General features: G+C 43.9%; 1 protein-coding gene across 2 annotated transcripts in view; it reads left to right on the top strand.

Moving 5' to 3' along the window:
• The window catches only part of Baiap2l1 (BAR/IMD domain containing adaptor protein 2 like 1), a 74,970-nt gene that overhangs the window by 37,537 nt on the left and 9,738 nt on the right, over positions 1-27,695 (top strand). The window contains exons 1-9 of one of the 2 annotated variants that reach the window (XM_010642743.3): positions 4,206-4,260; positions 16,542-16,603; positions 16,716-16,787; positions 18,002-18,139; positions 18,750-18,902; positions 21,150-21,317; positions 21,902-22,052; positions 24,625-24,832; positions 26,962-27,039. In XM_010642743.3, the coding sequence (XP_010641045.1) occupies positions 4,236-4,260; positions 16,542-16,603; positions 16,716-16,787; positions 18,002-18,139; positions 18,750-18,902; positions 21,150-21,317; positions 21,902-22,052; positions 24,625-24,832; positions 26,962-27,039 (1,055 nt within the window). In that variant the 5' untranslated portion in view covers positions 4,206-4,235. Of the gene's footprint in view, positions 1-4,205; positions 4,261-16,541; positions 16,604-16,715; positions 16,788-18,001; positions 18,140-18,749; positions 18,903-21,149; positions 21,318-21,901; positions 22,053-24,624; positions 24,833-26,961; positions 27,040-27,695 lie in introns of those variants that run through there. The other variant, XM_010642742.2, reaches the window with a different exon arrangement.

The following is a 27,695-nucleotide window of genomic DNA, read 5'->3' on the forward strand; positions in this document are numbered from 1 at the left end:
ACTACTCAGAATTACAGTAGTTTTTCTTTCCCATTTAAACCACATTTAAATGAATATCTACTATCTGGTAAGCATTGTTCTAGTTACTAGGGACACATCAATAAATCATAAGTCCATGCCCCTAGTCCCTGCTTTCTAAGAGGGGATGGAAAACTAACGGCCCATGTGCTAGGAAAGGGAGATTATCGGGTAGATGTCTGGCTGGACCATTCCCCTAGAAGCTGACAATGGAAAGGCCCTGAGAAGAAGCCAGTCTGGGTAAAACACAGGATAAGGAAAGTGGGAGAGGTGAAGTCTGCAGGTAGCAAAGCTGTGAGGGTAGGGCTGTTACCCACTGCATGAGCCCTTGTGCTTGCTGTCAGGAGAATCAGGAGGTCCTTTGTATAGGAACAAGGCTCATTCTTATATTCAGCACAAGGCAAAAGGCCACGGAGATAGATTGGGAACCCCATGCCAACCCAAACAAAGGAGAAAGTGTTCAGCTTTTGTGGAACCCCATAGGGTAGGCACCCCTCTCGTGATGTTGTCACATACAGAGGAGGAGCTGCATCTTTGTACCTCCTCATGTGATGCATGTCTCATCACCACCTCAAGTCTCACCTTGGGGTGCGATTTTTTACTGTGCTAATAACTAAAGGTAATTATAGGTTACTTTTTTTGAGGCAGGGTCTCACTTGCAGTCCTTCTGCCTGGGCCTCCCCGAGTGCTGGGATTACAGGTGTGCGCCACCCTAGTTGGGATGCTGGGAAAAGGTCCAGTGCAGTCCAGTTGGAAAGGGACAGTGGCCTCGACTGGGAATTGGAGGTAGAGATTATGGGTTTGCAGGCTCATTGGCTGTCAAGTGAGGAGAAAGTCTGGGGTGCCTATTACCCCAGCTGGAAATCTCAGTCTGGAGGCAGCTGTGTGGACATGTCATGTTTTATCCCTGTGAACAAGAGCAGTCCGTTTCACCTGCTCCACAACATTGATACTGAACACTAGCACCCATGGCTTCCCTCCTTCAGAAATGTGACCTTCCATTCCTGAGAATCTCAGTCAGCGTGCCTGGCTCTCCACTTGGTCTCACTTGATTCTGCCTATCTCCTAGGTTCGGGTGTTTCTCACAGATGAGTCCAGGGAGGCTCAGAGCTGACAGGTGTGGGGCTGAACTGGAGCCTGCAGTGGGCTTTTCCCCCCAGATCTCCCAATCTCTTGTCAGAACCCTACAGCAGAGGGTGGCCCAGATAGTGCCACTGTGCCTGGGGCACTGGCCCAGCCCTTTTCGGAGGGCTCCCTTTCTAACAGGAGCTACACAGCTGGCACAGAGATTTCCATCCCTTAACTAAAGTGTATGTGCCTTGTCTCAAAAGTTCGGGTACAGTCAGATTTAGTGGCAGATGCCTGTAATCCAACCTTATGGTCCGCTTGGGCCTGCCAAGCATCTGGGAATGCAGGCATGTACCACCACACCAGTTTGTGCACTGGTTTTTATCTTTGAATTAATAGAGAATCCATTTACGCATCATTTGGCTGTCTATTGACAGCATCAATGGCTGTCTATGTTGCACTGCAAATTTTCCTCTGCTAGCACCAGCAAAAAGCCCTGTGCCAGAGAGGAAGATGGGGATTGAGTACTGGATCTATTTGTTTGTTTATTTGTTTTTGGCAGTGGGGGGGCTCTTGGGAAAAGTTGTCCTTTAACTGGAAAAGAAAAAGTCATTCTGTGGTATTCTCAAAAGCACATAAAACCAAATACCCACTACTCAGAGGATTACAGTAGTTTTTCTTTCCCATTTAAACCACATTTAAATGAATATCTACTATCTGGTAAGCATTGTTCTAGTTACTAGGGACACATCAATAAATCATAAGTCCATGCCCCTAGTCCCTGCTTTCTAAGGGGTGATGGAAAACTAACGGCCCATGTGCTAGGAAAGGGAGATTATCGGGTAGATGTCTGGCTGGACCATTCCCCTAGAAGCTGACAATGGAAAGGCCCTGAGAAGAAGCCAGTCTGGGTAAAACACAGGATAAGGAAAGTGGGAGAGGTGAAGTCTGCAGGTAGCAAAGCTGTGAGGGTAGGGCTGTTACCCACTGCATGAGCCCTTGTGCTTGCTGTCAGGAGAATCAGGAGGTCCTTTGTATAGGAACAAGGCTCATTCTTATATTCAGCACAAGGCAAAAGGCCACGGAGATAGATTGGGAACCCCATGCCAACCCAAACAAAGGAGAAAGTGTTCAGCTTTTGTGGAACCCCATAGGGTAGGCACCCCTCTCGTGATGTTGTCACATACAGAGGAGGAGCTGCATCTTTGTACCTCCTCATGTGATGCATGTCTCATCACCACCTCAAGTCTCACCTTGGGGTGCGATTTTTTACTGTGCTAATAACTAAAGGTAATTATAGGTTACTTTTTTTGAGGCAGGGTCTCACTTGCAGTCCTTCTGCCTGGGCCTCCCCGAGTGCTGGGATTACAGGTGTGCGCCACCCTAGTTGGGATGCTGGGAAAAGGTCCAGTGCAGTCCAGTTGGAAAGGGACAGTGGCCTCGACTGGGAATTGGAGGTAGAGATTATGGGTTTGCAGGCTCATTGGCTGTCAAGTGAGGAGAAAGTCTGGGGTGCCTATTACCCCAGCTGGAAATCTCAGTCTGGAGGCAGCTGTGTGGACATGTCATGTTTTATCCCTGTGAACAAGAGCAGTCCGTTTCACCTGCTCCACAACATTGATACTGAACACTAGCACCCATGGCTTCCCTCCTTCAGAAATGTGACCTTCCATTCCTGAGAATCTCAGTCAGCGTGCCTGGCTCTCCACTTGGTCTCACTTGATTCTGCCTATCTCCTAGGTTCGGGTGTTTCTCACAGATGAGTCCAGGGAGGCTCAGAGCTGACAGGTGTGGGGCTGAACTGGAGCCTGCAGTGGGCTTTTCCCCCCAGATCTCCCAATCTCTTGTCAGAACCCTACAGCAGAGGGTGGCCCAGATAGTGCCACTGTGCCTGGGGCACTGGCCCAGCCCTTTTCGGAGGGCTCCCTTTCTAACAGGAGCTACACAGCTGGCACAGAGATTTCCATCCCTTAACTAAAGTGTATGTGCCTTGTCTCAAAAGTTCGGGTACAGTCAGATTTAGTGGCAGATGCCTGTAATCCAGCACTTGGGAGGCTGAAGCAGGACGATTGCCACAAGTTTGAGGCCTGCCTGGGCTATGTAGTGAGTTCAAAGCCAGCCTGAACTACATAGCAAGACCCTGTCTCAAAAAAACAAAAAGTAAAGGGGCACCGAGCAGGTAGTCATCCATCGTTCTGATGACATCAGGGCCTCTCTGGTATGGGGGGGCTGGTTTCCATGGATGCCCTGGGGAGTCAGGCCCAGCTGAATGACCTAGGCAGTCAGAGCTGCAATGACTTCAAGGCAAGCCCAGTGTTTACCCTAGGAGTACACACTTCTGTGGCGCTGCCTACCCCTCCAGAGGTAGCCAGCTCCATTTTTAAACAAGGCAAACAATTAAAATACTTTGGCTGGTGCTGAGAATTTTGTTTCCCACATCCTGGACTTCATTCTTGGGTACCCAGGAAAGCAAATCTAATTCCTCTTCTGCGTAATTTCTCCTTGAATAGTTGAATGAGGATGCAGCGTAGTAAAGTGCAGGGTCAGCCAGGAGGTGGTGGCACATGCTTGTAACCCCAGCACTTTACGAGGTTGAGGCATGCGGATTGCAAATTTGATCTCTGTCTGGGCAGCTCGGTAACTTAGCAAGACCCTCTCAAAAAGTTTTTGAAAATAGGGCTGGAGATGAAGTGCAGGTTCAGGATGAAGTATGGATCCCACTAACTTTGGTATTTGTGTAACTTTGGGAAAACCGTCTAACTTCTCAAAGCCTCAGTTTCCTCCTCTGTAAAATGGGAGCAAAAGGATCCGGTGCTCAAAAGGCCATAAGGAACAAATTGGCCATCTCTGTTAAGGCAGTTAGCAGAGAGTGCTTGGCGTGAAGGAAGGACTTGGTATATCCAACTGCTGTTCTTTTTCAGTGTTCCATTGTCATATGGGGTGCTTGTCACTATTGCCCTTAAGCAGAAGAAAATGGGGTGACATTGGTACTCTAAAAGCACAGACTCACTCTGTCCTTGTGCTGAGTTCCACTTGTCACTGTGGAGCATTAGAATAGGGAATACAATTCTGGTTCTGATGGAATCTTAAATTCACATCATAATATGACCTCAGCTTCCACCAGGGGTTGTGTGGTTTTAAAGGAACAAATGACTTATTTAAAATTTGGGAGCCGTGAGTGTTTTCTTTTTATATTTTTATCTTTTTCAATCAAAACTGGTTGCTTTAAAACAAAACAACAACAACAAAAACTTTGTGGGGGGGGTATTCTCCACTTAAAACATTTGAGATGATTGTACACAGTATTGTTGAACTGATATTCTTAGTACCTTCTATACCTGCATATTGTGCTAAGTGAGCACCTCGTCCTCGTATTTTGGGGTCTTGTTTTAATGTTTTTAAAGAACTGTTTAAAATTTCAGAAGTAGCATTTCTTTAAAGCCTTGAATAAAAATACCTGCAGGTAGTTACATCATAAGGAATATGTGGCTGTCAGCCTCCTACATTATTGATAATGCTGCACCTGTTTTCACTTTTGTTAACTCACAGTGGTTGTGTTTTAGGCTTACCCTAATTGGTGAAGTAGGAAGATAATAATGAATGTTAACCTCACTTGATAAAATAACTTGTAGAAAATTCTTAATCTTTTAATATTGTATTTTACATTCAGATACTATTTATTGCAAATCTTGTCCTCTAATTTGATAATACTTGTGCCCAGCAGGTAGGGCAATTGGGTTTAACTGCTAATCAAAAGTCAAGTGGGAAATAAACATTTAATTTGCTCTCAGGATCCTTTTATCAGCCCTAATGACAGAAACGTCACCTAAGACCTGTATCTACCTACTTCTTTAGATAATGAAAACGTCTAATTTTCAAGAAAATATCTCTATTTGGTACCTCCACTAAATCCCCAGTACTCTGTTCATTTCCTTCTATTCTATTCCCTTGGTATTCTATGGCATTTATATCTCCTAAAAACCCTTGATTTTATCATATTGTCTACTGGTAGTTCCCAGTGAGATGTGAGCACTGCTGCAAGGATAACATTAACATTTTTAAAAGATCTTCATGTGTCTTAAATTGAGAATTAATTCAGTATTCCAGTCCTATGGGGCTTATTGGTTTCCATTTATTCTTGCCTCAAATCTTATAAGTCATCCCTTTTTTAAAAAGAAAAAGAGTATCTAACATTTTTCTCTCTAGCTATTTTATGATTTTTCTTTTATTGCCAGTCTTCTAAAATGGAGTTTATTACAATTCCCTCCTTCTTTCTTTCTCTCTCTCCTTTTACCAGAAACCAGAAGCTGGAAGGCATGTAACTCTGCATGTACCTTGGAACTTTGCATTTGCTAGGACATTAATCCTCCCTAGCTGGGTTGTCAAGGATCTGGCACCAAACCCAGAGAGTCTGGTACTATGGCTCCTTGCTTGAGAAAATGAAAATTATGTAAACACCCCTGCCCTTTTAGTGTCTCGTTTGTAGCTTGGGATCCTCTATGAATGGACCTTGGTGTTACTAACCCTTGGTGACAAGAGTTAAAAGCCGTCAGGAATGCGCCCTGGCCACTCTGAGGATACAAACAGGAGTTGCCTGCTGGGCCTTTGGCCTCTGGCACCAGGGGTTCACTCCATGCAGCCTGGTCAGGGCTGGGACAACAGAGGTACCTGAAAATACTGTTTTATCAACTATCTGGGTATCCTTTTGTTTCGTTTTGTTTTGTTTTGTTTCTGTGGTACTGAGTATTAAACCCAGGGCCTTTGCCCTGAGCTACATCCCCAGCCCTTTTCTTATTTTTTTATTTTGAGACAGGGTCTACCAAGTCATTAAGTTGCCCAAGCTGAGCTCACACTTGCAGTCATGCTGCCTCAACCTCCAAGAGTGTTGAGATTACAGGCACGTTGACAGATAAAACCATCACAGCTATATTATTTAGATCTCTTTCTGGACTCTATCCATTGATGTATGCTTCTATCATCTCAACAATGACTGTGGATTATTGTCATGTTAGAGTGAGTCTTGAAGTCAGGTGGAGTCAGCCAGAGATAATTCTTCCGTGTGTGATGTTTAAGTCACTTTCCTATCACTAGAACAAAATACCTAGCACCACAGTTTAAAGGAGGAGAGATTAATTTTGTCTCATGGTTTCAGTCCATGGTCATTTGGCTCCAAGGGAGAAACAGCATCCTAAAGGAAACAGCCCTTGGCATCCAGGAAGCAAAGAGAGGGAAAGGAAGAGCTGAGGATAAGAACACACCTTTCCAGGTCACACCCTCGGGGCATCTCTGACCAGGCCCCACCTCCTGACAGCACCTTCAACTCAGAATTTGGCAAATGGCTGCCTCCACTGAGAAGCATGGCTCCCAGGCTCCAGTCATCTTCCACACACAGGAGACTTGTGGGGACATTTTAGATCTAAACCCTTTGCAGTTGGCTATTTTGGATCTTCTGCTAACCCTGTGAACCTTAGAATCAAATTGTTGGTACACACATAATAATTTGCTACAATTTTGACTGCTATTGTACAAATCAAGTTGGGTAATAGTATCAAGTCTCCTGCCCGTGAGCGTAGGATTTCTGTCAGTTTATTTAGGTTTCATTCATTTTGTTATTGTCTTCAAATAGGCTTTGTTAGATTTATTCCTAAGTACTTCGATTTTCTTTTATAAAAGTAGTATTGTTTTAAATTTCAAATTCCAACCAGGCGTGGGAGCACATACCTATAATCTCAGCACTTGGGAGGCTGAGACAGGAGGATTGCCACAAGTTCAAGACCAGACTGGGCTACATAGTGAGTTCAGTGCCAGCCTGGAGTACTTAGTGAGACCCTGTCTCAGAAAAAGGGGTGCGGTAGGGATTTAGCTCAGTGGTCTTGTTCCTGCATCAAAAGCGCAAGGTCCTGAGTTTGATCCCTGGTACCGCCAAAAAAAAAAAAAAAAAAAAAGGTATGTATATTAACCATGTATCCTGGAACTTCTCTATAATCACTTAGATCTTAGGGATGTTTTTTTAGTCAGTTCTTTGGAATTTTCCACATAGACAACTATGTCATCTGTGAACAGCATTTTTTTTTTTTGTTTGTTTTTTGAGACAGGGTCTCACTATGTAGTTGAGACTGACCTGGAACTCACTGTGTAGCCCAGGCTGGTCTCAAACTCACAGTGATCCTCCTGCCTCAGCCTTCCAAGTGCTGGGATTACAGGCATGCGCCGCCACGCCCAGCAACATTTTTTTTTCTTTCCAACCCATACACCTTTGTCTTCTCCACTTGTCCTATAACATTAGGGCTTTCAGTGTGATGTTGGATGGGAGTGGTGAGAGGAGACATCCTTGCCTCATTCTCAGTCTAAAGAGGAACAAAGTTCCCCCCAGTTTCTCATCACTAAGCGTGATGTCATTTATAGGTTTTTGTAGATACTGTTTATGGAGTTGAAAAAGTTCCCCTCTAGTCATTTACTAAGAACTTTTTCATAAATTAGTGTTGGATTTTGTTGAATGCTTTATCTCCACCTATTAAGTATGACCTTATTTTTTTCCTCTAGCCTATTGATGTGATGGATTACATTAATTGATTTTTTCAAGTGTTGAATCAGCTTTGCCTACATGGAATAAAATTTGGTCATATGTTTAATTCCTTCTGTATATTGTTGGATTCCATTTGCTGATATTTTGTTGAGTGTGAGAAAGGGGGAGAGAGAGAGAGAGAGAGACTGGAAACTGAACCCAAGGCTTTGCCACATGCAAGTTCTCTACCACTGAGCTATATCCCCAGCTCTTGTTGAGGATTTTTGCGTTCTGTTCATGAGATAGATTAGTCCATAATTTTTCTCTTGTAATGTTTTAATCTGGCTTCGGTATTAGAATAGTGCTTTCTTCATGAATGTTCCCTTTGCTTTTGTCTTCTGAAATAGACTACAGACATTTTATATCATTTCTTTCTTAAATGTTTAAGATTCACCAGTGGAATTATCTAGGGCTACTGCTTTTTGGTATGTATTTGAGTCCATTCCTTCCATGGATATAGTCCCTTTCAGATTAAACTCTCCTGTGAGTTTTGTTAGGTTATCTCTCAAGGAGTTACTTTCTTTCATCTAAGTTGTCAAATTTGTGGCCATAGAGTTCTTATAATTATTTTTTTTTATATCCTTGAAGTCAGTTATGATGGCCTCCTTTCATTGCTGATTTTAGTGATTTGGGTTTTCTCTTGGTTAACCAGGTTTGAGGATTACCAATTTCACTCTTCAACCTGGTTTTCTATTTCATTGATTTTTTTTAAATCTCTGCCTGTTTTCATTCAGTGATTTTTTTTTTTGCTCAAATTTGTATTCTGTTCTGCTTGCTTATATAGTTCTTCTCTCTAGATTCTTAAAAAGCTTAGCTTGTTGATTATACCATATTATACAAATTTGGATTTTATATATTATATATATATTATATATGTTATAATTTTAAATAATTTCTTTTCCTGATACTAGGGATTGAACCCAGGGCTTTTTTACACTGAGCTATAGACCCAGCCCCCTCCCCCCTTTTTGTTAGACAGGATCTTGCTAAGTCACTCAGTTGCCCAGACTATGCTCAAATTTGTAATCTGCCTACCTCAGCCTCTCAGAATGCTAGGATTATAGTCATGTACCACCAGGCCTGGCTACTTCCAACATTTTTTTGTTTCTTTCTCTCTTCTTCTGGTTTTCCATTATGAGTATGCTATACCTTGTGTAATTTTTTCACTGTTCTTGAATATTCTTTTCCATTTTTTTTCTCTTTGCATTTCACTTTGGTAAGGTTCTAATTGAAATATCATCAAGTTCATTCTTTCCTTGGCCACATCCAGTCTACTGGACAGCCAGCTAACTAAAGGCATTCTGCATTACTGTTATAGTCTTTTTAGTTTCTGGCATTTCCTATTGAATCTTCACTAGAGTTTCAATCTTTGCCTACATTATCCACCAATTTTTCTTTGTTCTGTTTTGTTTTTGTGGTGCAAGGGATTGAGCCAGGGCCCCGTGCATGCTAGGCAAGTGCTGCACTGCTGAACCGCATCCCAGCCCCACCATCTGTTCCTGCATGGGGTCTGCATTTTCCCAGTAGAGTTCTTAGCATATTGATAAGTAGGTGTTTTAAGTTCCTAGTTATAATTCTAAAAAATCTTTGCCATATCCAAGTCTGGTTCCAATGCTTGCTTTGTCTCCTTGGATTACATTTTTTTTCTTAGCATGCCTCTAATTCTGTTGTTGTTGTTGTTGTTGTTATTGAAAGTTAGATGTGATGTACTAGGTAATAGGGACTGTCACAAGCAGGCCTTTGGTGTGAGAGTCTGTTTATTCAGCTGGGAGTTAGGGTGCATTTGTGTTGGATGTAGCTGTAACTGTGTCAGAGGCTGCAGCTTTCCTTTGTGTCCTTGTTTTTGTTACCCCTTTTGTCTGTGGCTTCTCTAGAAAATTCTTCTTGATAAAGTCTGTGTCTTTCAGCTCTCCCATTTGTAAACCACTGTTACTAACCTGAGGCCCTGTTTATGGCTGATATACTGATAATACTGGGGAAGGGAGGTTTCATTCTATTAATCTTAAATCTTTGTTTTTTGTTTTATGGGAGTTTCTTGGGAAGCCAGAGTACCTACGATATGACCTTTGGAGGAATTTTTTAGCCTGTTTTTTCTTCCCTTGGGAGAAGAGGCTTGAGGAGTCTAATTGTATTCCTCTTCAGGGAAAGTTTCCTTACAGCAGTGCCTTTGTGGGCTGGCCTCCTCTTCAAACACCAAAAGGGACTCCAGGGTTATTTCACAGTGGTCACTATCCCCTCCCCATCAGCCTAAAGCCAGAGGGGAACTTTTTCGAGTCTTCCCAATAAGAGTTCCTAGAGCTAAACTCATGAGAGAATCTTCTCTTTATTGTATTTTGTTGTTTTGTTTTGTTTGGTACTGGGGATCAAACTTGGGACCTTGTGCCTGCGAGGCGGGAGTCAGAACCACTGGGCTAAATCCCCAGCCCTGTTGTTTTATTTCTTTGAGACAGACTATATATTCTAGGCTACCTTTGAACTCACTGTATAGCCCAGGCTGAACTAAACTCACAGCAATCTTCCCAGTTCAGCCTCCTGAGTGCTGGGATCACAGGAGTGCACCACCATGCCCAGGTTGGAGGCCTTCTGAGATGGAGCCTTTGAGACCTCAGAAATTTTAACTTAGAGCCCTTTACAGTGATCCTTCCGCCATTTATCCATTCCATTTTGAGTTTCTATCAAATGTGGCTCCCACTCTGGTTCTTGCTCCCAGTAAACTAATTCTGTACTTTTCAGGACTGAGTCTTCACCCTGTGACCTTAACTTTCTGGTGAATCTGCAAAGAGTTGTTGTTTCTTAAGTTTATTTAGCAAGAATGTTTGTGATTTTAAGACAGAGTCTGTGTTGCTTGGACTGGTCTTGAACTCTTGAACTCAAGCAGTCCTGCCTCTGCCTCCCAAATAGCTGGGACTAAAGGTGCAGGCCGCCATACCCAGCTCTTAGCTGGAATCTTATTGTTAAGCTTTTTTCTTTTTGTAAGAAAATAGCAATCTAAGCTCTTTACATGTTGGAGCAGAAACCAGAAACACTCAGGTAATAACCAACAGTGGCCGAGTGTGTATGTTTTCTAATGGGTCCATCCTGATAAAGTTTACAGTAGAGGTGGAAGGTTAGTAAGTTAGACTGATATGTTATGTATTCTATTTAATATTTTACAAGGCAGTGAGTTTGAGGAAAGTCCAGTTTACTCTCTAAGCACACCCTAAGTTTACTCTGTTACATAGGAGGTTGATATTCTTCCTTTGGAGACCCTGGTGATGTTGGGAGATTAGGAGTAGTGCTGAGTTAAGAAGTAATTGACAAGTCGGTTGTGGTGGCGCACACCTATAACCCCAGCACTCCAGAGGCTGAGGCAGGAGGATTACTGAGCTCCAGACCAGCCTGAGCTACATAGTTGAGTTCCAGGTCAGTCTCAACTACATAATGAGACCCTGTCTCAAAAAACCAAAAAGGAAAAAAAAAAAAAAGTAGTTGACACTTGAACTTCTGCTTTTAGCAAGAGCACTTCCTTATCCCCTATTTCTTTCTTTTTAAAATCTGTTATTGCTGTGGACTCCTGCATTCCTGGATACTTCAATGATTTATATTTATTTACTATTCAAAACTGTCTGATATTTGACCAGTTCTTCAAACTGGCTGTTGTAGTATTTACTCCCTTGTTTACTTATGAACACAATGGTAGAATCGCTCTATGCCCCTGTAAGACATTAATTAGAGCTGTGGTTGGCAAAGTGAGAATGAGTGAAACTTCTGGAGGAAGGCCCAGTGGGTGGTTTGGTGTCATCTGGGCCTGCACATTGCTTCTTCACATAGCCTGTTACCGTCTAGGAGGGCACCTCAGCCACATCTGGGGAGAGAGAGAACAGCCGTCTTAGAGGCCACAGAGCCTTTCCAGTGTGGTCATGTGTTGGTGATTACTAAGCTGCCTCTATGAGATTCACTGCAGGGGACTCCAGTCTGCAGTATGCATACCTGGCCATGTGCTGTTACGTGTACTTTGCTTTTTACTCCTATTATATTTGCTTCTCGTTGCATTTGATATTTGGAAAACTGTCAGGAAAATTGTATCCTTTTTCCAGTGACATTTTTGTTGCATTTCACTGTAATCTGCACAGTTTAACTGTAGGCCAGTAATAGGTTGGCTTCTACCCAGTCGTTTAATCGTCTAATTCCATTTGTAGTAACACGTAGGAAGTGGCGTGTGACTCAGTCGTTATTTTGTGCTGTCTGGAAATAAGTGCACTGTGATGATCTGTGACCAGATATAAATGGAGAGAATCCTTTGTTCCTGCATATTTGGCATATGTTCTGTGCTACTATGAGTTGGTGAACTGCCTAATTGGAAAAGTATAAGTAGTCCATGGGGGTTGGGCTGTGGCAGTGGTGGAGCACTTGCCTAATATGTGCCCAGCCCTGGGTTCCATCTCTAGCACCAAAAAAGGGTGGAGGGCCCAATGACCTCCTCATGCCAGTAATATCCCTTAAATTTTGTTATTTAACATTTTAAGTCCATACTGCCTATTAGCCAAATGCATAACCTTATAATATTCTTCAAAATGTTGGACATATTCCTAGTTCTAATATTTAGGGTAACACCACTGTAAGCCACTTTGTATGAATTTTGATGCAAAAATGATAGTAAACATAATCTTTTAGTTGAGTTCATGATTTTGAAATATGGATATATTTCATTCTTTTGAGCTGGAGGTGTAGCTGAGTGATACACTGGTTTTGTCTGGCATACCTGCAGCCCTGAGTTTAATTTCCAACACCACAAAAAATGTTTTAAGTAATAAGTTCCTCTAGTATTCCCACTTCACAATAAAATTTATTCAGACAGAGTCACATCACTGTAATTATGGTGAATTTCTTCCCAAAATGTTGGCTCCATACTCGAAGGGGGAAAGGTAAGGGTTGGTGCAGTGTGCACAGTGGCGTGGCTTCCTGTTGGGGCACGCACTTAGTTCTGCTCCATTTGAATCTGGGCTGTGCTTTCTCAACTCCACCCTTGCATGTTTTCAGGGTTTTTTTCCCTTCTCAAATTATAGAAAAAATAGGTTACAGGACTAAGTAAACCAACAGGTGCAATATGGAGTAACACTTGCTCGATTTAAGATTAAATTTCTGCATAGTGACCAGAGAATAGTTTTTGTTTTGCTTCACAATATACTTTGCAGCTTGCATAATCACAGCCAAGGTGTGTTTTGATCTTTTTATGACTGAGGACTCGGTGGCTGCTGCTATGAGGCTGCCTTTGGAATTCCAGACAGTGAGGGACAAGAATAACAAGGTCAAGGGTTCCTTCCTGCTGCAGTGAATGGGCTGTTTCACGGTGCCTCTGCCTGCGGTGGCAGAAAACCCGGGCAGAGCTTGCAGTGTGTGTGAGGGGCAGTGTGCAATGGGCTCTTGACATGTCCACTTCCACAGGAGCATCTGTCCACACTAGCACACTGGGCACTTCTCAGAGGTCACTTTCTGTGGAGTTGTGGAAACAAAGTTCATGAAAAGGACTACAGTATGAGAAACAAATGTGATTGCCTTTGCTCCTAGCCTGAATCGCTCTGATGATTTAAGCCAAATTATTTTTAGACATTTTTTTCTAAGTAGATCTGACTTGCCAGGAATAGAGTACTTGATTTTCAAAGAATTGAAATGGGTTTTGTTTTTCCTCTCCAGCAAGGAACTGCTTAGGGGGTTAAAATAAATGTAAAAGTAGTTCACAATATTTTGATATCTGAAATGACTAAATTATAACCACATGACATATTAATGTAATTATATTCTTGGCCATCTAAAGGGTTCTTTTGTGAAGAATTCTATTTGTTTGTTTGTTTCTTTTTTTGGTACTGGGGATTGAACCCAGGGATTCCACATTGATCCATATCCCCAGCCCTTTTTTTATTTCAAGATGAGATCTTTTTGTTGTTGTTGATGTTGTTGGGTTTTGTTTGGTTTGGTTTTGTTGTTTTGAGACAAGATCTTACTGTGCAGTTCAGGTTGGCCTCGAATTCACTATGTAGCTGAGGCTGGCCTTGAACTCACAGCAATTCCCCTGAGCCTGGCAAATGCTGGGATGACAGGCATATACCACTATGCCTGGCTTCAAAATAAGATCTTCCTAAGTTGCCCAGGGAAGACTCAAGCTTGGTATCTGTTATGGCTGTGTCTAGATGTCTCCCGAAAGCCTCATGTAGTTATAGGTGGGGCTTTTTCAGAGGTGGATGGATCTCCAGTGTGTGACACTGGAATTGATTCATGGTGCAGTGCTAGGCTCAAGGGCACCAGGATTAAGGGTATGAGTGCTTCCTGCCTTAAGTAGCATGGATAAAACATAAGGGCTAGAAAGAGCTGTGGTCATCTCTTGTTGCTTTGCTTCCTTCTGCCTACCATGAACTGTTTCTCCTTTGCAATGCCTGTCTGCCGTATCTCCCTGTCTTGGAGCCAGCTGATTGTGGACTTTTGAAACCTCTAAAAACTATGAGCTAAATAAATCTTTCCTCCCTTAACTTTGGTTGTCAGGTGTTTTGTCACAGCAACAAGAAAAGTATCTAAGACAGGATCCTCTTGCCTTAGCTTCCCAATATGCTGGAATTGGAGACGTGTGCCTCCAGGCTCAACTTGTTTTGTTTTGTCTTGATTTGAGTTTTGGGTCAGCATTCTTAAGGATGTAGAGTGGAAGACTTGTGGGTTTGCTGGGGGAAGCCTTAAATTTGGGGGATAGTTCTGCTCTGGCTCTCACTGATCCAGCAGACTGTCCTGTTAGAAACTAGGCAGGATGTTTCACTGTACCTCACAGGTTATGTACCTACAGGAGCTTCTCTGTCCCTGTCATTCACAGGGTTTAGGCACACCATTCATGGGTGGTGCTTCAGATGTCACCCAGGAGCCACTTTATCAGGGACACCATGGGGAAAACTGGGGAGTGACCTGCTATATTTGCATTTGGGAAGATCCCTGACACCTGTGAAAGTGACCCAGGAGAGGACACACTAGGAATTTACAGAGATAAGATGGGTTTGATGGGCCAGGGATTTAGCTCAGTGGTTCTGCCGCCTACCTCGCAAGTATGAGGACCCGAGTTCAATCCCTGGTACCAAAACAAAACAAAACAAAACAAAACAAAAAAAAGATGGGTTTGACCCAGGTGTGGAGCCTATGAGTGTGGAAAAAGAGGACCTCCCAAGAGGCCCAGCTGACAGGGTCTGTGTATGTGGATGGGAAGAGACCTTACCCCAGCCCCATTCTGAACAGACCTGGAGGAGCACGTGTCCATGCTGTCACGTGTTGTTCCCTGGGCAGGAAGGGAGACAGGGTGTGGGAAAGGCCAGCACCGTGGTTGCCTGCTTTCTGAGCAGGGTGAGGAAAGGGCATGTTCAGCCCTCGAGGCATCCCACACAGTGACACCCAGTGCACGGCAAGTGAGTCTTGTCAGGGGTGTGACATGTAGGTGAGAGGTCCCCCTACACCGTGACTGGCTAGTGGCCACAAGCTGGGATTAGAGGACACGGACAGCTGGTGAGGTCACTTGTCCAAATGTCAGATGTGAGGTGCTCATGAGGTGGATGTGTCGGGATGAAAAGTGGATTTCTAAGGACGACAAGAGAGAGGGCAGGCTGGTGGTCTGAAGAGTCAGCCTAGGTCAGGCCATCCTGCAGTCACTTGTGTAGGAATGTAACAGCTGAAGACATGGTCTGCTCTGTATTCTCTTTCTCCGTGTTCCACCAGTCTTTTGTTTTTACTTTTTGAGAAAGGGTCTCACTGTGTAGTTAAGAATGGCCTTAGTGCAGTGCTCTTGCCTCTGCCCCCTAAGTTCTAGGATTACATTTGCCAGTGTTGTTTTGTTTTGTTTTGTTTTTGGTGCCAGAGATCGAACTCAGGACCTTTTGCTTGTGAGGCAGACAGCAGAACCACTGAGCTAAATCCTCAGCCGACATTCGCCAGTCTTAATGTTCATCCTTCCTTTCAGCTCACCAGAATCACTTTTCTCTGGCCACTGACTGGCAGGGTGATCCACTGGCACCCTCTGGTGTTCCTTGGTGTGATGTGGCGCTGGCATGGTACCAAATGATTCTGTCTCCGTCATCTCTTAAGCACCAGAGAAAAGTGGCAGTGCTAGCACACTGTCACCAGCTACAAAAGAGATGAGGTCTGCACCCACATGGTCTTACTGCCACTTTCAGATATGAGCCACCTTTGTTCTGAGTTATTCTCTTCTGTCGTAGGACTGCCCATTTCAGAGATGTGGTGTTACCTCTGGAGTCCAGGCAGAACACACCCTGCTGCAGTTTTTCCTGGTGTTGACATTTTCCGGAGCACTTCTGGAGAAGTAACATGAGAAAAATCGCCATTTTCTCTTATAACTGGCAAATAATCAGATTACTCTAGGGATTAGATAAAAATAAATCATTTGGCCGGGCATGGTGGCACACACCTGTAATCCCAGCACTCTGGAGGCTGAGACAGGAGGATCACTGTGAGTTCTAGACCAGCCTGGGCTGCAGAGTGAGTTCCAGGTCAGTCTCAGCTGCGTAGTGAGACCCTGTCTCAAAAAAAACAAAAATAAATAAATAATAAATCATTTGTTCCTATAGTTAGTCACTATGATGACTGATGAATCTTTGGTAAGAGAATTTCAAGATTAAATCAGATACGTAGAACCTGACAGGGAACAAGTAAAAAGAAGAGTGAATCCAAAGTCAGAGTGTGCACTGTTAAGATTGTGGAGAAGTTCACTCCCAGCTATTCCTCCTGGAACCCATCCCTGGGGACCAGTCCTATCCCTGATGTGTTTCAGGCCACAATGTCCTGCATCTCCTTCCGCTGTTTTGCTTCCCTTCCTGTCTTTGCAAACCACTGCTCTAGTTTCCCCTAATGTGTCTGATTTTGCCCACAGGCCATGTCCTCATAGAGATTTCAAGTACCCACAAGAAACTCAATGAGACCCTTGATGAAAATGTATGTGGATTGTTTTTATATTTGCAAAATGTTTTTGTTTTATTTTTAAAATTTTGACTAAATTAGCAAAATTCAAACCTGGTGTAAATTTTTTACTTCCTCTTGTGAACAGTTCAGAAAATTCCATACGGAGATCATCCATGAGCTGGAGAAGAAAACAGAACTTGATGTAAAATATATGCATGTGAGTGCGCAGTTTCCCTCCACTCTGCTCTATGAGCCAGACTTCTGAGCCAAAGAGAACTTCCCCACTCTTCAGTCCAGGGAGCAAATGGGGCTGGAGTACAGTGCTGATACAGACTTGGATGTGTAAAATAAGGTCTCGTTTGGCTGAGCGGGCCTGGTTTTGCTAAAACTTGGGGTCCGTATTAAAAAGCACAGAAACATTTTGCAGAAAAACATGCTTCTTCTGAAAGCAGTTTTCAGAGCACATGGCTGTGTGAAAGGACATCTGCATCCATGTTCTATAGCTGGTGCTTTCACAGACCAGGACGTGAGGATTTGAGTCACACATTCAAGAGAGCACTAGGGATCTCTCCCCCTCACCCAGTACCATCCATCCTCTAGCTCTCCAGCCCCACCTCCAACTGGTTGTCCCTCGAGGTAGTAGGCTCCTTCCACCTTCCTTTTCTGCGGTAGAATGCTTGCTTTCATTGGCCACCCAGAGTCCCCTTTCTTACCAGGACCCCCACCATGGCAGTAAGCAGTAGGTTTACGCAAAGCCACCTGTCATCTTCATGAGGCCCGCTGCCCAAATGCTATACATATGTGCGGTGCACGTTACCTGATTTTTAATCCCTACCGGAACCCCATGACATAGACACCTTTGTTATCCCCACTTTACAGATTAGAGGGAAAACATGAATTTCAGAGAATTTAAGTAACTGCTGAGGTTACACAGGTAATGGGAACTGTAACTCAGGTCTGTTAATCTCCAGATGCTGTGTTCTTAAACATTCTGCTATATAGCAAGAAACAGCCCCCTACACCAAAATGTAAGCAGTTGCTCTTGTTCATGCCATCTCTTGAAACTTAAAAATCATAAAACAGCCAGAAACATATGATGTAATATTGTTTATATATTCATTAAAACGTTTTTTATCCAGTGTCCAAAAACCATTGAAGAAAGAAGAAATAAAAGAAAGAGAAGACACCACTCCCCTCAGAGAGCTACCCTTCTGGTCCAGGGCCTTTGGTGTGAACCAACAGCACTGCTGTGTTCAAGTTGAACAGAGAGTGTGTGAGGTGTGAGTGTGCAGGCTCCCAGCAGGACAGGGCTGTGTGGAGTGTGTGTTAGTGTGTGAGGGCCAAGTCCCACACACAGTGGAAGTGTGAGCAGGAGTGACTGCAACAGCATGGATGGTGCTGCAGTAAATAAGCACAACATTAAATTTGCAGGCAACTCTTAAAAGATACCAGGCAGAACACAGGAGCAAATTAGATTCTTTGGAGAAATCTCAAGCCGAGTTGAAGAAGATCAGAAGGAAAAGTCAAGGAGGACGAAATGCACTAAAATATGAACACAAAGAAATTGAGGTGAACTTCTTGGCCATATTCCTTTTTCTTTTTATTGATTATTATCTGTACTATTTAAGGAGAGGTTTCCCTCCCTCGGGAAGCCTATTCTTTTACTGGTGCCAAAGGTCAGAATAAGCTCTCTGACTCAGGAGGAGCCAAAGGCTGCAGTGTTCTGCAGTTAAGATAACCAGTCTGTGGTCTCCTGCATTGGCTTTCCCCTGGCTCAGGGACAAGGCGGCTGCACCATGACTAACACTGCTGTCCCCGTTTTATTTACAGTGGGGAAACAGAGGCTTTGGTTACGTCCTGTGGTTGACATTTGAACCTGGAACTTGTCTGGTTCCACCATGCTGCTCTGTAGAACAAGATCGTCCTGGGGTGTAGAATAGTATTTTGTGCCAGTTGCCCAACATGTAAAGCCTGTGGCAAGTTCTCTCTGCAGATGAGTCAGGGATCTGATGACAATGACATCTGCTTAGGTCAAGTTACAACTTTGTCTAATGTCTATCTGTGTTTAGTATTTACTCCAATATCAAATCAAGCCAAGTGGAAAAGTGGCAGAAGATAAATGTCAGGCTGCACGGCTATCTGATGCCCCATGTCATACTTATATCTCTTATTTTTCTAGTATGTGGAGACCGTTACTTCTCGCCAGAGTGAAATCCAGAAATTCATTGCAGATGGTTGCAAAGAAGCTCTGCTAGAAGAGAAAAGGCGCTTCTGCTTTCTCGTGGACAAACACTGTGGTTTTGCAAATCACATACACCGTTATCACTTGCAGGTGAGTGCAACGGAATCCATGTTTTAAATCCCTTGTAAAATAATGCTTAGTAATTGAAAAATGGTGCCTTTTCCTTTTCTCGCCTGAGTCAGCTCTCTGTAGACTGATTTGTCTGGGCATTAGTGTCTTGAGCAGGGCAGCCCCAGGGTGTTCTGGTGCATCTGGAGGGTGTGAGGGACGTCACACTGGCACCTCTGCCTCAGCCACACACCCATCGGGACAGCTGATCCTGTGCTTGCCAGGCTTCCATTCATGCTCCCCCAGCTGAGGGGCTGGCTGAGCCCTTCCTCCTGACACACTTGGCTGCGAGTTCAGAGCTGTGATGCAGCATGTGTTAAACCAGCCTTTTCAAGAAAATTGTGAATGATCCAGGCATGGTGGCGCACACCTGTAATCCCAGCACTTGGGAGGCTGAGGCAGGAGGATCACTATGAGTTCAGGTTCCAGGTCAGTCTCAACTACATAATGAGACCCTGTATCAAAAAACCAAAAAAAAAAAAAAAAAAAAAAAAAGAAAGAAAGAAAATTGTGAGTGCTCTCGGGCCTGTATAAGAGTACAAAACTAGCAGTAACTGAGGCTAAATATTTAGTGTTGTTTCTAATGAAGTAATTTAGAGAATGCTCTGCAATATGAGAAGCTTTGCAGGAATTTGGATTCCAGTTAAGTCCCTCTCTTTTTCAGGGGAAAAAGCCTCAGTCTTGTGTATATGTGGATATATTCTATAAAGCTTTTGCAGCTTTAAGGAATATTTAGCTACCTAATCTAAATACCTATGATCTAAAATTGTTATAGCAAGGGAAGAAATTACTGTATTATCACTTTTGTCCACTGTGTCCACTAGTTTGAGTAGTGTCCAGGTAGCTTTAAAAACTTGTGTCCATGGTAAGGGCCTCCCTGCATCAGAGTTGTGCTTGCAGAAGTGTGGAAATGGCCTTAAAGCTTCCTTTCTATGGCAGTACCCCTCTATGTCATGAAGCATCTGTGGCTATTTTTTGTTACTGGCAGTCTTTCTTACATATAACTTTGGTTCCCAGTTATGCTTTGTAGAATGGTACAAACCAAGTCTGCTTCTTTCTATACTGGAAGTTTCTTTAGCTATCTGAAAGTTGTTTTATGGCTTCCTTACTACTTGTAACACATTCCAGTACTTTCTGTGGCTCTTGAATAAAACAGGCCCAAGCCCTTGGTCAACAGTGTGGCAATGCTGCAGTTTGTCAGGGTAAGAGCAAAGGCCAGGGGTGGTATCAGAGAGGGGCTTTGCCTCCCTTAGGATTTAGATCAGTGTCCCCAACCACCCCTGACAAACCTAGAGTTTGGGTAAGAACAGTGTGAATGCCTTGCAAGGAGTCTCAGGAAAGGCCCCTCCTTCCCTTTTCCAGCCATGGGAAAGGGGGTTCACTGGAAAGCTTTGGGGCCTCTGAGAGTCCTGTTGCCAGAAGCAGAGCTAGGCCTGTGGGGGCAAGAGAGCCCCCTTAGCCTCCAGGATGCAGGTCTCTGTGCTCAGCCCAGCTGCTCTGCAAAGCCTCACTTAACCTGTGGCGGGGTATCTCCCAGTGCCCCCCATGCTGTACTGCCTGTGGTCCCTCAGTCACATAGGTGGATTTCCTGGACAGAATCTTATTCACTTGTCTGACACATGCATCAGTTTCTCTGAGGTAGAGTCAGCTCCTGGGCCTCTCACCTGAGATGAAGGTACTGCTTTGCGGGGCAGTGCGAGGAAGCAGTGGTGACTGATGTTTCAGGAACAGCTGGAAATAGGAGACTTCATAAAGATTGCCCAATCCTTTTTTTTTTTTTTTTTTTTTTTTTTTGGTACCAGAGATCAAACTCAGGACCTTGCGCTTGCAAGGCATTCGGTGGCACCACTGAAATCCCCCACCCTGCCCAATTCTTTAGAACTAGGGAAAGGGTGAGCAAAGTGGGAACTGAACCAGCACCTTGCACATACTAGGCAAGCGCTCTATCACAGAGCTATATGCCTAGTTCCTGAACTGATATTAATCACTTAATGACCCTCATACTGGTTATACTGTATTCACACTGAGGGAGCAGGGTAAGATCCTTCAGTGTGAAAGCTTGCTGCCTCCTCTGCAAATGAAAAATGGCAGCTGCTCAGAGATGCTTAAACTGCTCGCTGAATTAAACACTAGCTTCCACCCTTCTGGTTATCAGTGATAGTATTTGATACAATTTTGTTAGCTCTTCAATGTACCTTTGTCTTTGTGTTGTTTCTTTTGGATTTATAGTCAGCAGAATTACTTAATTCCAAGCTGCCCAGGTGGCAGGAAACCTGTTGTGATGCCACCAAAGTGCCAGAGAAAGTCATAAGTATGATAGAAGAAATAAGGACTCCAGTCTCTACTCCAGTATCCGGGACACCTCAGCCATCACCTATGATCGACAGAAACAATGTGGTACAAAACAGTTGCTCTTCACAATTTCAGTTGTGTGTTCACCAATAGGATTTGGGCTAAATTGGGCCCAAAAGACCAAGGCTGCCTTGGTGGTGGAAATCACAAGCCCTCCTTTCCTATACTAGGCCTGCCTTCTTCACCCTTACCCCTTACCTTCAGATTTGGAATTAGCTGTGCAATTGTTTTATGCTACTCTTAATGCTAATATCTTTGGGTTAGAAATTTTATTGTTACTGCTTTTAATTGCAATGATTCCAACTTTATAAATTTATTTTCAATGAAGGAAATAGATGTCTTCGAGATTAGACTGGTAAACTCCAGTGTCATTTATCACAATATAAGTCACTTCAGGCAAACAAAATATTCTTGGTAATGAATTGTAGTTTGTTGTCATTTGACCCTGGGCTTCATTACTGTTTACAAACATACATACATACATAAAATACAGAGACAGAAAGCACATTAATGGTTGCTGAAGAGGAGCTGCTTTGGGGAGGGTGGGTAAAGGTAAAGCACGTGATGCCAGCCAGCCCTTTTCATTGCTGTGTTGCTCTAAAATTAGACTAATAAGGATTTTTTGACAGGTGGAGAAAGATTACAACACTCTTTCTGAATATCCACCAAAGATACTTCCAGCTTTGCCTTCAGCCAAAGAATATACCAGTCCTTTGATTGATATGTTCAATAACCCAGCAACAGTTACACAGAATTCAGAAAAGATAAATAATTCAAAAGGTAAGATCTAGTTTGATGTTTTTGTTTTTTATTTTTGAAATAAGATCCTGCTTTGTTATTCAGGCTGGCCTCGAACTCACAGTGATCCTGCCTCAGCCTCCCAAGTGCTGGTGTGTGCCACCATTCCCAGCTCTAGTCTGATTTTCAAAGATACCTTTTTAAAATTTTTTTGAAAAGTAATTTGTGAAATAAACATATTGGATAAATGTGAGGGAGAAATAAACAGGTATGGTTTTGAGTAGCTTACACCTCCAAAGGTCTAGACTGCAAGACATTTTGACAAATGAAATATTTCCATGACTCTTACCAGTTCTCCATACTGATGGGTATTTACAGAGAGTAAACCTACTATTGAAAAGTATTACAAACAAATAGGGGGCTAGGGATTTAGCTCAGTGGTGCCACTGCCTGCCTTTCAGGCAAGGTCCTGAGTTCAGTCCCTGGTACCAAAAAAAATAAATGGCTGGGTCTGGGGACACATGCTGGTAACCTGAGATACTCAGGAGATTGAAGCAAGAGGATCACAAGTTTGAGACCAACCTGGGGAATTTAGCAAAACCCTATTTCATAATAAAATAATAAAAAGGGCTGAGCACATAGCTTAGTATGAAGCCCTGGATTCAGTCCCCCATACTGGGAAAAAAAAAGAAAACTAAGTAAATAATTAGGATAGAATGTACACAGCCTCACTGTGTTCTGTATCTGGTGACTATAATAATAAAAATGTTTTTCAGTAAAACTATAAAAGTTTATGTGACAAAACTGTGATTATTAATCTTAGTAATAGGCCTAATTTGAAATCTCATTTTTCATCATCCCTAATATAGCACCTACCTCATGCTTTCCAGAGACATATATTTGACTACTTAAATTTTTCAAGCATTGACTGTATTTCAACAAATCAGGACCAGTCACTGTTTACACACATTTTCAGACATTCTCTGTTCAGGCCCCACTCCTCCTACACAGTCTTTAGCATCAGGCCCCTCGGGACCTATGTCACGGCACCTGACCTGTCTGTGTGGGGTGTCAGGGACCCTTTCAGCATGAATGTGGCTGTGATCAAGTTGTCTGCTGGCAAGAACCCACAGATCATAGCATTTGAAGCTGTTAGGAAAAGATAAGAGAGAGATTGCCGTAATGGCAGTGAAGATTGCTTGGCAAGGGAAAATGACAGACTGTAGTTATTGCTTTCAAAGGAAATATTGAGCTGTATAAGAGATAATGTTAAAGTACATAATACTCTGTAGCCCAGTCAGTCAAATGACTACAGTTCTTTTTGGTAAAACCTAAGTGAAAATTGCTGGCAGGTTCAGTACTACTGAGGTAATCAGAGGGTGACAGGTTAAAGAGACAGCAAAAGTTTATCTTGCAGTTATTAAGAATTTGTAAAAATAGAGGTGGGGGATTTAACTCAGTGTTTCTGCCACCTGCCTTGTAAGCACAAGGACCCAAGTTAGCCAGTACCAAAAAAAAAAATGAATTTGTAAAAATAAAGCCAAAGGTGATCTTACACTGCTTTGAATTAAATCTGGAGTAGGAACTGTCTGCCTGCCTTGAGCTGAGCATGACCTGAGAAGCCTGGTGCCCACAGGTAGAGGGTGTGGGCTCAGCTGTGCACAGATGGTGTCTGGTGTGGCCTCTTGATGGCTTTGTGATCCTGACCAGCCTCAGAACTCTCTCGGCTCAGTTTCCATGTCTTTCAGTTTCAGCAGTTACCGTGCCTTCCTCAAGAGGCTGTGTGCAAGAATGGCAAAGAGATGGGTCGACCACAGGCTCAGTAGAGGGCCTTTATCCCCTCATCCTTTCTGTGTCTGGGGAGACCAGAACGTCCATTTCCAGTTTGCTTCTTTCCTCATAGCATAGGACATCAGCACTGGCTTAAGCTATTGCCCCAGCCACCTCTTGGGGCAGTTAGCCAATCTGCCTATGGCCAGTGCAGAAGAAGCTGTGTCCCTAGCATTTTTTTTTCTTTTTTTTTTTTTTTTTAGACAAGGTCTTGCTAAGCAGCCCGGGCTAGGCTAGAATTTGGGATTTTCCTGCTTTAGCCTGCCAGAGTACTGGGATTACAGGCAAGGGCCACCATACCCAGCTCCATCCTTCTCTTAATAGTCTCCCTGTAGCCACGCGTGGTGGCACACGCCTCTAATCTCGGCACTCAGGAGGCTGAGGCAGGAGATCCCTGTGAGTTCAAGGCCAACCTGAACTATATAGCAAGACCCCATCTTTAAAAAAAGAATAGGGTGCCCAGGATTTAGCTTAGTGGTGCCACCACCTGCCTCAAAAGCACAAGGTTCCCTCTCAAGTTCAATCCTGGGTACCAAATTTAAAAAAAAAAAAAAAAAAAAAAGGCTCCCTGCAAACCACAGGCCACCTCTGCCAGCTGCACAGCCCTCAGGCCAAGGCCTCCCTGCTTCCTGCAGGCCCTGCCCCACCTGGACGATGGGAGACGCCTGCAGTCTGCTTAGTTTCCACAGTATTGTGTGGGCAGGATATGGGAATGTTAGTTTACTGGGGTTGTCACCTTGTCTGTTGAACACTCTGAAAAGCCATTGCTGCCACACTCTAACAGACACTTTGGAAGATGCCAATTTGCAGCGATCAGTTTCAGTTTCAACTGGACTGAACATGATGAAGAAGCAGAAAGTCAAAACCATCTTCCCACACACCGCCGGCACCAACAAGACTTTACTCAGCTTTGCGCAGGGCGATGTCATCACGCTGCTCATCCCGGAGGAGAAGGACGGCTGGCTGTACGGGGAGCACGATACCACCAAAGCGTGAGTCAGCATACCCCTCTGTGAGGTGGACCTAGCCTTTCCCTGAGGGTGCTGTGTGTGCAGCTCAGCTGCTGGCTGTCAGTGTGGCCCACAGCACATCAGCCAAAGTTGGGCTTGGGGTGTGGTTAGCCAGACTTACTCCACGCCAGGCTCCCTTTGATATATTAGTACAGATACGGATAAATGTGGTATAGCATAGATTATTAGATCACATGGCATCACATCTGACAGATGGCTTAAATATCCTTATGTTGTTTTAAAACACATGACACTTGCCATTGGTGGAAAATGCCTATAACCTGGGCACTCAGGAGGCTGAGGCAGAGGATCACAAGTTTGAGGCCATTCTGGGCTACAGAGAGTTCAAACCCAGACTGAACTACATAGTGAGACCCTATCTCAAAGAAACAAAAATAAATAGTGACTTTTGATTTCTCAGGGATAATTTGCACATCAGGTACAGATTTAAGATATAGTTTAGGTGGCGCGGGGATTTGGACCTGTGGGGAATGGTGGGGCGGGTTCACTTCCCCTCCCCTGCCAGTGGGAACCAGCGCCTGGCCCACCACCGGGAGCCTTGGCTGTGAGCTGTCACAGGCCAGACCCTGGGGCCACAGCACCTCACATTGTCTGGAGCATAGGGTTTATTTTTGTAAAGAAACACGCAGCAGTCACAGACCTTTTGTTTCAGTCCCTTTCCCAGTCATATCAGTAGAACAGAATTTGGCGATAGAAGATGAACTATTGGATCAATTATTCAAGAACACAAGACCAGAGTTAGAAATTGAAGTGAAAGTTGAAAAACAAGATGTCAAGGCCGGGCATGGTGGCGCACACCTGTAATCCCAGCACTCGGGAGGCTGAGGCAGGAGGATCGCTGTGAGTTCGAGTCCAGCCTGGGCTACATAGTGAGTTCCAGGTCAGTCTCAACTACATAGTAAGACCCTGTCTCAAAAAAAAAAAGGAAATAAAAAGAAAAAGATATATTTTATATATATGTACCAACTCTCCATGATGAATTCCCCACAGCATTTACTTCAGGCTGAGATAAATGAAAACAGTGTATGGGAGAGATTTTAAGTTTTTTTGGCCTAAATTTGTAAAATAGAATGCACAAAACTCTTAGAAAAAAAAGATTTAAAATATAGTTTAAATGTCGCCATCAGCATTTCAACCATAGATATGTGTATAAAAGCCTTGCTGTCCTAGGTTGTCAGCTTGTATTCGGGTACATGAAATATAAAAAATAAAAAGAGCAACCAAATACAGTAGACCCTTGACTTATGAACTCAATTCATTCCCAAGGGCTGGTGGTAACTCAAGTTGGTCAATGAAGGCTCAGGCCCCTCTACACAGCCTTCAAAGTCTCTCCTGTACACAGGCAGATCTCAGAGTCCTTAGAGAGACATTGGCCCAGGATTTCTCAACCCCACACAGGAAAGGATGTTGTAATGTTCCTTCCAGAACTCTTTCAGGGTTAAATCTGAGACCAGCATTCAGGACTGTTCTGGGGCCGGGATGTAGCTCAGTGGTGTCATGCCTTCCTGGCAAGTGCAAGGACCTGAGTTCAACTGCTGGTACTGAAAAAAAAGAGTGGCTTTAGTAACTTGAGACTGTTCATAAATTAAAACTAAGCTGGGCATGGTGGCGCATGCCTGTAATCCCAGCACTGGGGAGTCTGAGGCAGGAGAATTGCTGCAAATTCCTGAGCTACACAGTGAGTTCAAGGCCATTCTGAACTACATAGACTCTGTCTATAAAAGAGTGGGGGGCAGTGATTTAGCTCAGTGGCACCATGCCTGCCTCACAATCCTTCGTACCAAAACACGCACATACACACACACAAATTAAAACTAAAATTCCAGTCATAACCCACGTTGTTCATATGTCAGGCCAGGTGTAACTCAAGGGTCCACTGTAACATAAATGTTATATGCAAAAATGCATATGGTTGTGTGTGTAAAGTGCACATTTCTTTATAAAAGCTTCGTTTGTTGCAGTCTACTCATGATCTACATGGTCAGCCTTGGCAGCCTGTCCTGAGCTGTCCTGCAGACCCCCTTACTACGGGGACTGCTCACTCCTGCTTCTGATGCCCCCAATGGTCTCTCCTCATTCTTCTCCTGCAGGAGGGGTTGGTTCCCGTCGTCGTATACAAAGTTGCTGGAAGAAAATGCGAAGGAACCAGTGACTATACCCACACCAAGGTAGTAAGCATGGCCGGTCACACTCGCCCTCCCATCTCTAGGCGTGTTCACGTTATAACCTAGAAATGTGTGCCCCCCACAGCATGACTGCGCCCTCCCTCATGGAGTAGTAGAGACCTTTGCTGCTCCACAGAGGTTTCTGTGGCCACAGCCTTTACTGGCCTTACATGCTGTGAAGAGACGACCAGACCCTCTTCACTCTTCACCCCATTCCTTCTGGCCTTGCTGTCCCATTCGTGAGGCTCTGTCCTCAACACTGATGAACACTTACCAGAAATATCCTCTCGCCCTGGTTCCTTGTTTCCCTTCTGCCTCACACCGTCCCTCTTCTGCCCACCACTTAGTGCTGCTCCTCAGCAGTAGCCACCTCCCGCCCTTTCCCTGGTCTGTGCTTTCTTAGTCATCTCATCTACTCCATGGCTCTGCCTACTCCTAGGCCTCACTGGCACCTGTGTGCCGATAGCCTCAAAGTTGTCCAGATTTCACAGCAGCTGTCCTTAGAGACTGTCCAAAGTACTTTACAATGATCAGCTCATTTCATCCTCACAAACACCCTGCCCCATGAAACCGGCCCCAGCTTTAAAACTGAGGAAACTGAGCCACAAAACCTTTAAGAAGTTGCTGAGAGACACACATAAGAAATACAGAACCCAGGA

Source organism: Fukomys damarensis, unplaced genomic scaffold (assembly GCF_012274545.1).
Source record: "Fukomys damarensis isolate Sample0158 unplaced genomic scaffold, DMR_v1.0_HiC HiC_scaffold_17, whole genome shotgun sequence".
NCBI classification, from domain to species: domain Eukaryota; kingdom Metazoa; phylum Chordata; class Mammalia; order Rodentia; family Bathyergidae; genus Fukomys; species Fukomys damarensis.